The sequence below is a fragment of the Coenobita brevimanus genome, chromosome 23, assembly GCF_032717465.1.
Source record: "Coenobita brevimanus isolate Jiangsu-jjx chromosome 23, ASM3271746v2, whole genome shotgun sequence".
Lineage (NCBI taxonomy): Eukaryota > Metazoa > Arthropoda > Malacostraca > Decapoda > Coenobitidae > Coenobita > Coenobita brevimanus.
This window is the reverse complement of record NC_136976.1, coordinates 55454875-55471877: the sequence shown is the minus strand read 5'-3', so window position 1 is coordinate 55471877 and position 17003 is coordinate 55454875. Positions and strand designations below refer to the sequence as shown.

At 42.0% G+C, this 17003-nt stretch overlaps 1 protein-coding gene across 1 annotated transcript in view; it reads right to left on the bottom strand.

The window, feature by feature from the left end:
• The window catches only part of LOC145392714 (uncharacterized), a 69231-nt gene extending 52556 nt beyond the window's left edge, over positions 1–16675 (bottom strand). The window contains exon 1 of the mRNA XM_080267015.1: positions 16515–16675. Within this exon, the coding sequence (XP_080123141.1) occupies positions 16515–16675 (161 nt within the window). The remainder of the gene's footprint in view (positions 1–16514) is intronic.
• Between the last annotated feature and the right edge of the window lie 328 nt (positions 16676–17003).

Here is a 17003-nt window from a genome sequence, read left to right as displayed (position 1 = left end):
CCTCACTATACTATCATTCAGCTTTTGTACAAAATGGAAGAATGAGAGTTAGATGGGTCGGACATTGTTATAAGCTTTATCTTGTTATTGCACACTAATAACCCACAGGAAATAAACAAAAGAAATTATATGTATTCCAGTCAATTCTTATCTTCTCACTATACTGCCAACTGAACCTACTACATCGACAGTCTTATTATCAAGCCTACCTTCTTTATCTTCTCACTCTGCTGCCAACAACCCACTTAATCAGTTAGTTTAGTAGTCCATCTTTCCCGCCACTGGCCTATTCTCACGTCACTTCCCTCCACCTCCAGTTCCATCTCATCCCTCACCCTCTTCCCTCGCTCTCACCCTGACTTTCTCGGTAACCAGTGTAATTAGCCGATGGGACCTTTTTTCTGTCACTGTCACTGCATAAAAGATTATAGTGTGATGCTCAAAGTGTCTTCATCATGTAACACCACTGGCATTAGCATGCCAGCTCGGAGATCAGTCTTTTCTACCGTCGAAACGGAATGAAAGCATATTCGTACAGTGTGATGTGCCATTTCAATCGGCTCAGGTCTCTTCATCTTATCACTCTATAACCAACATACTATTAACTCGGCGGTCCTTCCCCCATATTTTTTTTTTTTCCTCTTCCCATCTTAACCCTCCATCCCCTGTCCAACCCCCTTTCACCCAGCCTCATTCACTCCATCTCGTACCCTCATCCACCCTTCCCCCACTCCTCACCCTCGCTTTCTCAGTAACCAGCGTAATTAATCAGCGCTACGTGTTGCTCGCCTCGTTGCCTCTGCTGGCGTATTCAGTCAGGTTTGACTCAATTTCCGTTTTTCTAAAGGTTATTAGTTTCGGAGGGTTTAGCAAAGCACCGACACGACGTGCGGCTGTGGTGAAATTCAACGCTATACGATGTCAAATATAAAGTGGCAGAAGGGCGTTAAAAATGGACTTGGAATTCTAGTTGTCCTTTGTATAGGTTACTGTGTAGGGTAACACGACCCTTAACGAGTCATAGGAGGCCTGGAAGCGTGTATTTAGTCGTTTAGAGGTCTAGTGGTACAGTGGTCAAACCCGAGGGGGAATGCTGGGACATTTTCGAACACTCATGGTGATTTTTTTTTTTTTTTTAAATCATAGTAAATGCTCCTGGGGAAGTAGGTTGGCCTTCAACCCTTAAAGGTTCTGGACTACGGTAGCCTACCCTCGGATGAATGGGGTAAGATGGATATAGATGTTACTATTTTTTTGCTGGGCCTAGAGGGACGGCTAATTGGCTAGCTACAGTGTGTATCCCTCATTTTTTCGCTGACTTACTCACTTCCTGACTGAGTCCCTATACTGCTGGAAAGATAGGGTCGACGCCTAGTGGGGGATCTTTTTTTTTTTGGGGGGGGGGTTATATACTTACATACATATACACAAAAATACAAATTGGAAAAGTATTATTCAACCGCGCACCTGCGTCGTGCCAGAATAACAGTATATTTGACAATAGGAGGAGGGGAGGGCAGAGAGCTAAATAACTAGCTGTACTTGGAGAGCTTGTAACCCGGTAGGGTGACACTGGAGTGCTGCACCGGTGATTAATTATTTTTTTTCCCTTGGAACACTGCGAGGGTGGGTGCGACTTTCACAGGTGACTGTTATATATCTCATTCACTCTCAGAGGTTTCTCCTTAAGTGAATTTAAACATGTCATTAGCAAAAATATAAAAAAGACCAGTGTGTACTGTATCGGAAGGGCTTAATAGGGACTGCCTCTAATTGGGATTGTTGTAACTCCTTCACCACCATAGTAGACTTTCTCCTAAGATGAGATCCTTGTCTGGCAATTGCAAGAATAACATAAAAGACGGAATACACTATCTATTCTTTATGATCCCTCCTTCCTCGGCTTCCATGTCACGTTTCTGCAACCATTAAACATGAAGTTCCACACGAAAACCAAGAGTGTGCAAAGTTAGCTGTAGGTCTGAGAGTGAGGACTCGCTGTGGAGAGTGGAAAGAGAGTTCGAAGGGAAGTGAAACAAAACGAATTCGTGTCGAAACATGATGAGATTTGACCAATAATAATAATAATAATAATAATAATAATAATTAATAATAATAATAATCACACGGGATGGAATTTCTCTTCATCTGTTCTGAACCCCAGAAAATAGAGCGTTTTGACCGTACAGCTGCAATCGATTGTTCATTTCAGCAGTGCCGAAACTTACCGAGATCTTGCTGCGCTAAACGAAAAGACAGGTTGGAATCTCGCTTCCTTAGTCTCGATCGCCAGAAATGCAACGGTGTCTTATTAAGAGAGTAAATGCAACGGTGTCTGATTAAGAGAGTAAATGCAAAAATGTCTGGTGGAGAGTAATTAAAAAGGTGTCTGATTAACAGTGCAAATGCAACGGTTTCTGATCAAGAGAGTAAATGCCAAAGTGTCTGATCAAGAGAGTAAATGCAAAGGTGTCTGATCAAGAGAGTAAATGCAAAGGTGTCTGATCAAGAGAGTAAATGCAAAGGTGTCTGATCAAGAGAGTAAATGCAAAGGTGTCTGATCAAGAGAGTAAATGCAAAGGTGTCTGATTAAGAGAGTAAATGCCAAAGTGTCTGATTAAGAGAGTAAATGCAAAGGTGTCTGATTAAGAGAGTAAATGCAAAGGTGTCTGATAAAGAGAGTAACTGCAAAGGTGTCTGATAAAGAGAGTAACTGCAAAGGTGTCTGATTAAGAGGGTAACTGCAAAGGTGTCTGATCAAGAGAGTAACTGCAAAGGTGTCTGATCAAGAGAGTAATTCCAAAGGTGTCTGATCAAGAGAGTAACTGCAAAGGTGTCTGATCAAAAGAGTAAATGCAAAGGTGTCTGATCAAGAGAGTAAATGCAAAGGTGTCTGATTAAGAGAGTAAATGCAAAGGTGTCTGATCAAGAGAGTAACTGCAGAGGTGTCTGATTAAGAGAGTAAATGCAAAGGTGTCTGATTAAGAGAGTAAATGCAAAGGTGTCTGATCAAGAGAGTAAATGCAAAGGTGTCTGATTAAGAGAGTAAATGCAAAGGTGTCTGATCGAGAGAGTAAATACAAAGCTGTCTGATTATGAGAGTAACCCACCTAATGACTTCGAGTTTCTGCATAAATGATTTCTTAAATACTTCCCTCCTTTGCTGCCATGCCAGTTCACTGTCACACACGAAGCTTAAAAAAAAAAAAAAAAAAAAAAAAAAAAGAGCGTTAAAGATTGGTCATGGGTTGGACAGTGGGGGCTGGAGGTGGAAAGTGGAGAGAGGGTTCGAAGGGAAGCTAAACCAAGGTACAGTTACGGCCAACAGTTGCTGTATACCTACAGGTATCTGGGGTTTCCAGCTAACCTTCTCACCCTGATGGCGTCTTCTTGCTACTTCCAGACATTTTGATCAGCTTGGGAGAGACCCACAAACAATTTACATTAAATTCTTCAGCACGTTGGCGCATTTTTACCTACTGATGCTACCACCAGACGATTTATTCAGCTTTGAGCAGATCACTTGTAATAAAGGAGATAATGAAGCAAAATTACAAACCCTGATTTTACCAATTAATTAGGCTATTCAGTTCCGGAAAAACGTGCAAAGGAACGTTTTACTCAGCCTAACTGTACGTGGGATGGTGACGGTCACTTAGGTCAGTGTAGAAGGGGGTTTAGTCACTGCTCTTGGACTGCTGACATGAAACTAAAACTGTGTCAGGATAAAGTGTTTTTGTTGTCACCAGCATGGATGATAGATGGGATTATTTGACAGATATATAAACGGGATAATCCGACAGAGAAATGAAACGTAGCGTTACTCGAGGTTTTTGTTGGCGGGGAAGGCGTCAAGACATAATATATCCGTTACAAATACTTAGTAAAGATGCTGTGTTTTATATCAATATCCCACCATGCATACTGTTTAAAAACTTTTAGGTAATAAAATGAATCTCGTATTCAAGGGACACAAATACAGCTAAGGATAATTCTTTATTGTATTTAACAGTCAATAACAGCAATTATACACTAATTCTACGTAAAGGTAATGCAATTCCCAAAGAGAAAACGGTGTGTCAAATATATTGTTTTTAATCATCAGTTGCGCTGCTATAAAACTGCCAGTTTGAAAATGAGTTGAACCGGTTTAATACCGAATGATAACTTTTGCTTTGAGGAGGAAGATGAATTATGTGTATTTGTAGGTGGAGCGAATGGGTGTCGTAGGTGCAGATGAGAGGAATGAAGATGGATGAGACACATGTTGATGGGTGGTGGCACACGAGTGGAATGAGGTGCTACAGGGGAAGGACGAGGTGATGATGGTGTGGTGATGGTGGTAGTATTAAGAAGAGGAAGTGGTGGAAATGGAGATAGCAAAGTTGGAGATGGAGGTGGTGACTGTGGTGGAGATAGCATACTGGTGGTAGCTGTGGTTGGTGGCAAGGGAGATGGAGATCATGACTGAGGTGGAGACAGAGATAATGTAGGTGAAGGTTGTGGTGGGTATAGAAGAGATAGTTGTGGCTGTGGTGGTGGTGATTGATGCCAAGTGGTGGTGTGGGTAGAAATGGTGATTGTGGTGGAGACAGAGGTGATAGTTGTGGTGAAGATGGATGTGGAAGCGGCGGAGTACCAGGCAGAGGAAGAAGTAATGATGGTGGAGAAGCTTGTGGTGAGCGACGGCAATGATGGAGATTGTGATTAAAGATGATGATGGTGGTGGAGTCGAAGTTGTAGTGGTGGAGAAAGTGATAGCTGTGGTGGTGATGTTGATTGTTATGGTTACTATATATATTAAAAGAGATGGCAATGTTGTTCCGGTGCTGTTCTTATCGGTACAGTTTTTGTAGTGCTATTTTTGTCACTCATTTTCCACCACTATTGTTTTCTTTGTCTGATAATTATGCCTTTTTTTCAATACTATTTTATTATGTGTACTTTTTTTTTGTGGAACATATTTGTGCCATTTGTTCCAGTGTCATTTTCCAGTGCCAGTTTTTTTCATACTATTTTTCCTGCACTTTTTTGCCAATATAATTTCTTCGGTCCCTCTTTTCCGCGCCGTTTTTCTAGTGTTATTTTTCCAACGTCACACTTCCCTGGGTGTTTTTTTCCGGTACTAATTTTCCAATCACATTTTTCAACTGTCTTTCATAGCACCATTTTTTTTTTTTCTGTACAGCATCATTTTCCACTGCTATTGTTTTCATGTAAAATTTATCTTATTCAATTTCTTTTCCCACTGAGATTAGCACAGAATTAACTTCCTTACTACGAGAGGTTCTTACTGAGCCGAATTAAAATCGTCTGGCGTTAACAAGAGTAAAAAATATATAGTCAGTTCAGTCAGAAATCATCCTTGAGCTTAATCTAATGGTCGACCGGCAGCAAGAATGAAATGAAGATGTTATCATTCATATTGCCAAGAGTTTTTTTTTTTTTTTTTTTTTTTTTTTTTTTTACAATATACAGGAGGCGATTTGTTTGTGGCCACCCCAAACGGGATTGAGACGTCTGGCAATAGATAGATAGATAGATAGACAATATACAATAATGCCGAAAAGGGGAATAGGTTGATCATCTCCCCCAAAATGTTGTAAGGTACGGTAGTCTAGCCTCGGCTCCCTACACCCCGATGGCACTGGGTTTTGCTGTTTTTACCATTATCTTAGCGAAGGGTTAACCGCGTCACTACAATGCCACTTTTTATGACTAAACTCTTGCTGCCTACAGACGATTTTATTCTGGTTAGAAAAGGCCCCTAATAGTGATGGTTTTAATGACGTGTATATCTAACTGCTTAAGTTCGAAAACTCTCCTAAAATGAATAAACTGTTTAGAGGCATCAAGGGGGTAGGCTGTGGCACCAGTCGAACAGAGCAGTACTCCCGAGGTGGATGGCAAGCTGGTGACAGGGACAGCTGGAGTTCCCGCTTCACCAGCCCTCAGGACCTTTACCTAACCATCTCCCTTTGCTGAACCTTTTCATTATTTTCATTAACACAGAGCAGGCCAGCATACTCTCATAAACCTCTACTTCCAGCTGTCTACACCACATTACACGCACATTAGGTATCACATGTATTTCCATTTCCCCTTATTATAACGAATGGAGAACACCTGTAATTTGGTATATGGATTATTATTATTATTTTTTTATTACCAGACGCGATAGCGATGCTGGTATTGTTTTCAGTTTGTCTGTCTGTCTGAGTGTGTGTCGGTTAGCACGATAACTTCGCAACCGCTCAAGATATCATCACAAAATTTCACAGGTATGTAGTAGGGATGAAAATCTCGGACGAGTTCGAAATCGGTGAAAGTAGTCAAGGTCAAGGTCATATTCCGAGCCGCGCGAGATACGTATCGGCTGGCAGCTGGTGTGATTCTCCCCTTGGGGGGCCTCTGGTTTAATCTGTTTTTCTTCCTGTGTTCATCTTTCAATTTAAAAAATGCGACTTGTTAATGAACATGTTAATGATTGTGATGGGTAGCTGAACCAAATCGTCTGGAGGCATCAAGAACAAAATATAAAACAGAACATGGGACTGGAGGGGTTAATGGCGGTGACGAGGAGGAAGATGGTGATGGAGAACACGACAAAATGTGGCGGAGTGTCGGTGGCGTTACGGTGACTGCTGATGGGGAGAGAGAGAGAGAGAGAGAGAGAGAGAGAGAGAGAGAGAGAGAGAGAGAGATAAATTCCTCGAGCTTGACTTTCATCGATCATATAACCCCGTTAGGTGACAGGACAGTGCTACCGCTCCCAGCAGGGCAGCTGCCCGGACGAGGCGCGAACTCGCGACCCTCCTGTCTTGAGTCATGCGCTTTATCATTTTATCATTGAGCCACTCTGCCTCCCCCCCCCCTCCCCCAGAGAGAGAGAGAGAGAGAGAGAGAGAGAGAGAGAGAGAGAGGACAGGTGTGGGAATGACATGTCTGGGAAGAGAAGGGCAGGATATACGGGCAGGGACATGATTATCCTAGGAAACACACCGTCTCAGTAATCATCAGGTGACATCCGCTACACATTTGTTCGATACTTGTTTCTTTCTTTCATCTTTTTCTTCTTTTTTCTTTTTCTTTCTTTTTTATTCTTCTTCTTCTCTCTCGCTCTCTCTCTCTCTCTCTCTCTCTCTCTCTCTTTTTTATGCAGCAGCCCCGTGAATAACTTACGACACATACTAAGGGCACTTCACAGTAGTGTAAGTTACGGAATCCCTGAGGATAAGGCATAGAAAAAAGTATTCACGTATTTCCTGCGTGTCGGTACATCTACTGCTGGTACTGGCACATGGGTATTTGGTGATCTCATCGTCCAACACATGCTATATCAGCCGCCTCATACCTCCTACGGCACAGGAAGGTGCAGTCGGTACCTGGGATCTGCTCGCTCCTCAAATTCATATCCCGCAAAAGTTCAGCAAAGCCTTGCCCTAAATCTCTTGGCATAGTACAGCAGCCACGGGAAGCTGAGTGATGATGATAACGGTAATAATGAGGCTGCAGTGATTTATGATTTGAATTTCTTTTTCTCTATGTTTGGAGGCACAAAATGTGGAAAAAATCCGCTACAACTAAATGTTACGATATACTCAATCTATAAACCAGACCGTTCTGCCTCGTCGTCTTAAGTGTCTGCAGCATTTCAAAGGAAGCAAAAGGGAGACCTGATACAGATTCAGCATTTACTATCAGATCCTTGTTGTACCTAAACTCTGATTTTGCAAGAAAAATAAAAGACGAAAGCGAAGTAGAAGATGAATGCAGAAACTTTCCATATTTCTTCCTCTGTTAATATAATTACCCTGTATATATATATATATATATATATATATATATATATATATATATATATATATATATATATATATATATATATATATACACATATATATATATATATATATATATATATATATATATATATATATATATATATATATATATATTCTTCGTTACGAGCAGAATATAATCGTATTTTTTTTTTTACATTTCGGGTGCTTCTTTGCCAGCGTCCACAGATGAAGGAAGTAAGTGGCTTGAACTCTCTCCCGTCATCCTCTGATTCACTGGTAATTAGGTTTTCCCTTGGGTTCCGTCCCCGTACATCGGTGAGCTGTATTTTCCTTGGCATAGGTGATGTCATACGACTTCGTCCGTAGTGGTTTATTTTGCATTTTACACCTTTAACATTCTCTTTAATGCTGTTTATATCTTATTAATACATAGTTTGACTGGCTATTTGCAGGAGGATACGTAGGTGTAACAAAGTACACTGCTAGGAAAAACTTAAACAAACTCTCCTAAGTCAACCAAAATGCGACCATCCACCCTCCGATCGCGAAAGTTGTGCCGTGATTGACGTTATGATTTAATTCTAGTGTGTGGAGACGGAAAGCATATCGTGACATCACACCCCGCCACGCCTGATAGAGGATATTGTGCGTAACCTTTGCCTTCGAATTCAGTGAGTCGCGCAATTCAGTCATGAGATCTCACATCATCGTACTTAATGGACAGTTTTCTTAGTGGCTTCGCAGAAAGCCTAACATCGCTTCTTCAGCGATTTGTTTTTGCACATTATATCTTTCCATCTTGATATATATTACTGATACAAACTATTGTATGTGGACATTAAAAAGATATACGGTAAATAATGTACAACAATAAATTGTACTATGCAAAATACCGTAAGTCATTAAGGACATTATGGAATGAAATTTCCGATTCAGACTAGACTACGGGCCACTACATGTAGCTGTGATGCTGCACAGAAACTGCAATTAAAAGGAGTATGTTTGGGCGTCAGTTATTCACACCAGGGATATGAACTCAGAACCTGTCTGACAAAGTGACAGCTCTGCACTACATGGAACTGCCAAGGCATGTGGAGCTAATCAGACGTCCTGAAATGCTATCTATCCAACGTTCAATCTTTTATTGTCTCAACAGGAATGTAGGAGCCTGAGGCTAGGTTACTGAATCCCGACATGTAAGGCTAGGGTGACCAGCCACATTCGACCCTGAGTGGCAATATGTACTGTGAGCAGTAAACTCCAACCAACTCTTGAATATGAACACTTACAGGTTCAGTCCACTTGGAGAGCCATAACCCCCAAAAGTTCTAAACCACCATGAGTAATCTGGTTACATGATTACCATCTAGCATAGTTAATGATTTTCTGGCTGACAGGAAACCATTTGGCTTGCCATTCAGTGTAGTCACGCAGAGGCAGCACTACATCGACAGTGCTGATGGCGGGTGTCCACAACTACCATAGAGGTATAATACATTTGTAACACACACACACACACACACACACACACACACACACACACACACACACACACACACCACTGTCTGTCTATATATTTCTATATCTCTCTACCTATCTATCTATCCATCTCTATCTATCTATCTATCTATCTGTCTATATAAGCGAAATAAACCGCCTAGGAAGAGTTGTTAGCAAGGTTCCTTAACCAACGAGAATACTGATCAACGTGGTTCAAGTGTGGAACCGTATCTCTATACTGATTTTGTGTTTTTATAGCATTTTATACTTTCTTGTTTCTGTTTTACTTTAATAATAAAAAAATATCCCTCCTGCCTGTTAACTTTTCTTCATTTCCCGCAGCTGACAGTTTCGTGTGGGGTGGTGGTCAGGTGGGTAGGGGAGTGGTCTGATGTCTGAAAGGATCAGAGTTCAGTCCCAGCCTCGGGCAGGTAACAGTTCGATTACGTGAACTGAGAGAGAGAGAGAGAGAGAGAGAGAGAGAGAGAGAGAGAGAGAGAGAGAGAGAGAGAGATTGGAGTGCTTAATCCCCGTGTGATTCTGTCCCTATTCATTAACGAATGCTGCTGCTGATGATAATGCTCCACTTCAGTCTACCAATTGTTTTAATCTATAATGGTGATTTACTACACTACATTCAGGTTAAGCTCTGAAGATGCCTATTTCCTGAAGTAATAAGAGAATGTTATAGTTACATTCCTAAAATAAGCGAAAAACACAAAAACAATGAAAAAAAAAAAAACTTTGGAAAAGTCCACTGAAGTAGGTTCTGACAGCTCGGGGCAGCATGATGAGACCTGTGATGATAGGAACTGTTTCAAGAGACTGGTGGCGGTCTGGGAGAAGAAGCTGGGGGAGGAGGTGGAGCAGGTAGTGAAGAAGAGGAAGGTCGCTGTGAATGGCAAGGATGTCACTGTGTCTGGCAACGTTGTCGCCGTAACTGGCGACGATGCCGTGGGGTCAGTGGAGGATGATTAGGTCTTTACAGAGGCGACGATGACCCTGGCGGACATCTTGGAACCTCACAGGGTGGTACTCGATCCAGTGGCGACTCGGGTGGAAGGCGCCCCTGTCTGTGTCAATATCAGTTTTTTTTGTGGTCAACGCCCCCACCCCAGTCGACCCCAGGGACCCTATGGCTGTCACCACGCCCTTGGAGATTGTCACCCTCTTCTCTGCTGACATCCTCGACCCCACCGGCCCCTTGATCCCCTCCCCTTGGAGGGCGGGTCTCTCCTGACATCTGCGCCGCCTAAAATTACCATCGGTAATGGAGATGGATGTCCCATGTGTGCCCGTATTAAGCGGGACATTCGTGTGTCGATAAAACTTACGTCCAACGTGTGAGTTCTGTTCCATGTCCACCAACACCCCGTACTCCTCCCCAAAGATTCCTCCTGGTGAAAATGTACCTTTTGGCAAAAGGATCCTTCTGTGCATCTGCTTAGTCTTCTCCAGTCCAGGAGGATTACTCTTTCTTCCGAGGAACACTACCTTGCTGTGGTGAAGAAGCTTGTGTATGCCAGTGATCAGTGGAACTATACTAGTCAAGTGCAACCATACCATGCAGGGCCACTGTTTGGCATCAGACTAAGTGTTTCACTCCCAGTAAATGACTTAGCCAGCCCTGTGAGGTACCAGCTTAACTCCCTCCTCATATGTTACAACAACGTTATTTAACGTTCCTGATTCCCAGCAACGATGGAGATTTTTACCACGGCTCTGTATCCTTTCCATAGCACATCTTCGTGACTAGCACCATACTCTAGGACTAATCTATTGCTTCAACTAGGTATTCAAGATGGAAAATTGCAGTTTTGTCCAAGTTAAAGTAAAAAGAGAATAACGGCATCCTACTGAAGAGGTGTAAATTATAGCAGATTAACACCTACTGTACTTCTAACCATGAGAAATACATGAAAGCGCTCGGGGTATTTCATGTTTCCTTGTAGATACCAGCAATATCTATGAATCATGCGTTATTAAGTGATTTATTTGCACACACACACACACACACACACACACACACATATATATATATATATATATATATATATATATATATATATAAATTCCTCTCGCTATCTGGTAATTTATTCAGCTTAGGAAGGACCTCTCAGACGGAAAAGGCCAGAGACAATATCCATTAACCAGTTGTACGCTGACCACTTTGTGTAACTGTACTCTTAAAAGATTTGATTAGGCAAGGAAGGGTTTTGTAGTGAAGGATTTATAAAATGATGCAAATGTCTTCAGGATGGTGATGTCAGAACTGTCCATGCACAAGGATGTATTGAAAAGCTAAACAAAGACTGTGTGGTGTTCGCCTGAACAAATTACCAAAATGCATCCATTGCACTACAAGGATTAATGGCCGCGGGATGAAAAATGATAGCAGGAAGGTGAAGATCATGGTACAATAAAGACCAATGTGTGGAAAAGCCCCGAAACTATGACAATTCTGAAGTATGTGATGATGAAACATGTCTGAGCATTCTGCATCGTTTCTGATACACTCTGTAATATGGAATGCAGGGTGATCACGTATAATCACAGGTGCTCCATTAAATAACTCAACAATTAAGGCCTTGGTTACACCTTCACCCACTCAGTTTTATCAATACGGTAGTTTATGACCCACTGACTGTAAGGATATTTCATCATCATCATCATCATCGTCATCATCACCTAACCCAGTGCTTCCCCATGAGAAGCGTAGGAGCCCGGGGCTAGGCAAGTTGGTTCTGACATTTAAGATGAGAGTGACCAGCCTCACTCATCCCTGAGTGGCATTATGTAAGCAATAAACCCCAACCATCCCTTGGATATAAACCTGCACCGGCGCAACCCGATTGGAGCGTCTTAATTACCCACTGAACCACCAGGCGCCTTTATTTGGTTATATGGTTACAACCCAGCGTAGTAAATGGTTTCTTGGTGTACTGGAAACCATTTGGCTTGTCACTCAGTGTAGTGTCACCCGTAGACAGAAGGAAGAGGGGAGAATGAAGGAATGAAAGAAGAGGAAGGAAGGATAGAAGGAAGGAAGGAAGGAAGGAAAGGGTAAGCGCCTGAGAGCAGCACTACACTGAGTGAGTGGATGGTGTGCGTCCCCACCTACCACCAGGATATTTCTTACCTTCACAAAACTGTCCTGTGTTACCCTGAGTAATTAATCTAAGTGTGTTCATAAGTCAAATGGTTATGTAGTGTGTGTGTGGTGCAAGTGTCTGTCAGTCCCGACCTGTGTTCGATGTCATGTGGGGGACAGACATTTTGACAGAATGCTTTCGTGCGTTCTGACTTGTTCGCACTCTTTCCAGATTCCTTCTATGACAGGCTTTCATTCACAAACAACCAATCCATCGAAACAAATTTCACATGCATTTCTCATCTTACACTGCAAAAACCTTCCATATCTACTCGTATACTCATGCGTGAAACGGTGGATGTGGCGGGTTACTTCTCCGAGGACAAAGAAATTATGTTCCTCGGTCCAACAGATTAGTTCGTAATAAAACGACATAGACGTGTACTCAGGAGTTACCCACCCATCCCGGGAGTGTGCAAGCTTGCCGCTGTAATTCACACTTACATAGTCAAATGGTTAAGTAGGCTAAACGGAACTCTGGTAGCTTCACAAGTATCCGACCTAAGAGATCCCGTTGTTTAACATTGTGCTCTTTAAGTATTTCAGTTTAACAACACAGGACTTTCTAGCACGCTTTCGTAGGACTTTGTTGCTGTAGAAACTGGTACTATGCAAATAAAAACACTTTCGCTGCGAGTGTGTATATCCAAATAATCAGCTTTCACTTTTCAACAATCTTTTCTTAAAGAGTCTCCATTTTCCAACACATCATTTTATTTGAATATTTTAGTATGATATTAGTATTATTATGGAAGCTGGTAGTAGAAAAAAATAAAAACAAGAAAAAAAAAAAGCTTTCTCCGCTGATGTGTTGGTGGCCGAGATACCATCAAACGAAAGACTCATCCAGGAAGCGGCGCCATTGTTCCCACTACTGAACTCTCTCCCACTTTCTCTCCGCGTACTTATAACAGAATTTGTTTGTTACAAGTATACCATAATATTCTGTCTCTGACAATTTTACTTTCTTTCGATGCCGGGGATAAGATAAGAACAGGGTCGAAGTTCACCACACGGCAGTTTCATTAGGTATTAGTTGAAATGCATGCCCTAATAAAAGGTTCTAGTTCTTGGCGTCTGTAAGTGCAGTATACCGTAATATTCCATCTCCCAGAACTTCATTTCTTCCCCAGTTCGAGATAATACTGTAGGACGTTGATACATAAACTTACAATCCAATCTGTCATAACAATAATTTGCTACTGAACAAAGAGTAAGGAAAGGAGAATGCAGAAACTGTACTGGAGACGAGGATGAAATATCTTTCAGTGTCTCACATTCTTTCTGAAAAACCAGATCACAGGAGAGGAAATTTCAAGAAGTTATTTGTGAATCTTAACACAGAATGTTACATTTTTGGCTGGTTCGTAATCAGTCTCACAGATGATGAAAGACAGGCTATAATAAGATCTCTGCTATAGTCGCGGCACGCGACTCTGAGGTTGTCATTATCGTGCCCTGGCAATCTACCCCTCAACAGCTACCCCTCAACAGTACGTCCAATTTCGTGTATTATATGATACGCAAGTGATTCGTGTATAATATGTTCGTGTATAAAAATATTCGTGTATAATATATTCGTGCATAATAATATGATTCGTGTATAATATGATACGAAATCGGACGCACTTTTGAATGGTAGGTTGCCAGGGTACGATAATAACCTCAGAGTCGAGCGCCGCGACTATAGTAAATTCTGTTTCTCGACTGCCACAAGAACACGTATACTTGTCTCAAAACTTTCATTTTCCTCCGCTGCAGTGGTAAGAGCAGAATTCATAGCATATACAGAAATGCTGAAATGGTTCTTTATGTCAGTTAGGTCTGACGTAAAACATAACATACACTATGATCTTAACAAAAGGCCATATTTCTTGACTGTTACAGCATGCCGTAATATTCCTTCTAGCAGTATATCACTTACCGCAGCTGCCTGTGATGAGATAATATAGAAGAATCGTACATTACACTGCTTGCTGGCTGGTGATAACACGTTTGTTCTAACGTGGCCAAAATTTATGATCCACACACACACACACACACACACACACACACGTACATAGCTCGCTGGTGCAATGGTAACGCTCTCGCTTGCCAACTGGTGGACGGGAGTTCGCGCCTCGCTCAGGTTGCGAAAAGTTTCACTGACGAAGTGGGTGGTTACTGTCCCCCTTGAGCAAGGGGACGGGTGTGTGCGTGTGTGAAGGTCACAGCCTTGCCCTTAGATCGGACTATATGAGCTCTCAGCTCCCTTCCGGGAGGGTAAAAAGCTGACGATCACGACCATCAAGTGATCCTGACCGACCCGGTGAATTAATTACACACACACACACACACACACACAAGTAGGTGCAGTTCAATGCCTAGAAATCATTCATGGCCCCGACGTCATGGTACTGATCAAGACACAGCACAAGGATATTTAGAGCAAACAGGCATCATGTGTCCATACAGTGTAGCCGCGGTTACTGAACTCTTCCGGAACCTGACTCTAGCACGGATGGGCGTTGACTGGTGTGGCGGTGGTGTGGTGGCGCACGTGGGAAGGTGGTACTTACGGCATCAATAATTCATTTACACTCGAAACTGCGCCACAACCTTCAGAGATTTTGCCTAACTAACAAGTTAAAGATATGAGCTCTTGCTAAACCAATGAATGAATAAATGAATAAATGATGACACAATAATAATAATAATAATAATAATAATAATAATAATAACATTAACATTAATGATTATGATGATGATGATGATGATAATAATAATAATAATAATAATAATAAACAGGCAGGTCTGGATCTTGCCTCAGTTTAATTCGAAGCCCCCTGCATAATTATAAATGCTGTCAAACCTAGAGAGACCTTACTAGAGAAAGCAAAAGAAATCTTGGTAAACAAAGTGGTAAAACGGATCAAAAGCCAATCCCATGTGTCTGTTTTCGGACCCAGGAAGCCTTGGGAATAGCGGTGCCCTAGACTAGGCTACTGGTGCCCAAACCATTGACGTTGTACATCACCCTACGTCAATGGCAGCATTTGTGTTTCAGAAAACCTCCGGCCACCCACTGGATTCAAAGCGCAGCGCGTTAATGCACGGCCATTTCCAACTAGAGCCTTCCATCACCATATCACCAAGGCACTTAAAACTTAGTTATGAAAATAAAATGTGTGGTTCAAGAATATGTTCATTAGTTCAGGACGTTGAGTCATATACAAACAAACGATCAATTCCCTTTCGTAGCCAAGACTGATTTTCACAGCAAAGCCAAAGGAAAGAAGTGCCCATGACTATTGCATTTCCTACAAAATTATATTAGATACGAGAGGAAAACGATGGCAAATTATGCTGCGACTCAGTTCAGAGCGTCATACATGTAAAAGGAATACTGACCAGTGACCACAAAGATTGTCTATGATATATCCAAACACACGCAGCCACTGCAACACAAATATTCAGATGTATTTCTCACCCCACACTCCCAAAGTCTTCCACATCTACTATATACCCATGCGTGAGACACTGGATGAGGCCAGATTTCTTCAGTGACTAAAAATGATGATCCCAGCCTTAGGATCAATTGCCCTACGGGAAGTTTAACGCGCTGCGTTAGGAAGCTGACCACTGCAGTACATACATACTTACATATATACGTACTTACATACATGCATACATACAAATATGCACACATAAACATACATACTGTACATATAAACATAACGCCACGGTCAATAATACTTTTACATGTCTGGAGCTAGAATTAATCCAGAAATATTCCGACGCTTTCAACCTGCTAATTTAACAATATCTCATTAGGTTTATACATGGTGTCACATGTACAATAAAGTACAATTTCTTTTCTGGGTCCACATGACACTTAGGACATGTCCGTCACTTTCCTCCCTGATGCATCATACCAAATCGCTCATTTATGGGCAGAGAAACACATCAAGCCTCTCTCAGCGTATATAGCAAAGGACAATTAGATGTAGGCTAAAAGAGCTGAAACAGCAGGGGAAAATTTTGTCCTCAACAGTAAACACACACCGTACAGTACTTACGGCATATTCCTGGCCTGTTCTGTTGTTGGGGAAGGGTCGGCCACGGTCTTGAAGCGGCCGATATAGAACTTAGCGGCTGTGGGTGGAGGGGGACAGAGCAGCAGCAACAACAACAAGAATGGGGACAGCGGCAGCGGCAGGAGGGGACAGGAGGGCGCCATGCTGCCTCGCCACCCTCACCATCCACCACCTCCTGCACCTGGGAGAAGAAGAAGAGGGAGGAAGAAGTTATACCTGCATACTAAACTTGAGTTATCTGAAGAGGGCCCATGTCGGGTACAAACTTACATTATCTCCAGTTTCTCCTATTTGAACAGTTCATGGCATTATGATATCAAAACCCTAGACGATGAGGGTTTAGACTTCTGTCTATGGACTGCACAACGTTAAATGAAGTTTACAATAATGTTTTGCTGAGTTCCAGTCTTCCCCTTGAACACGACGACTGCATGAGTCACTGAAACAGACAAGCAGTTTTTGGCAAGTCCC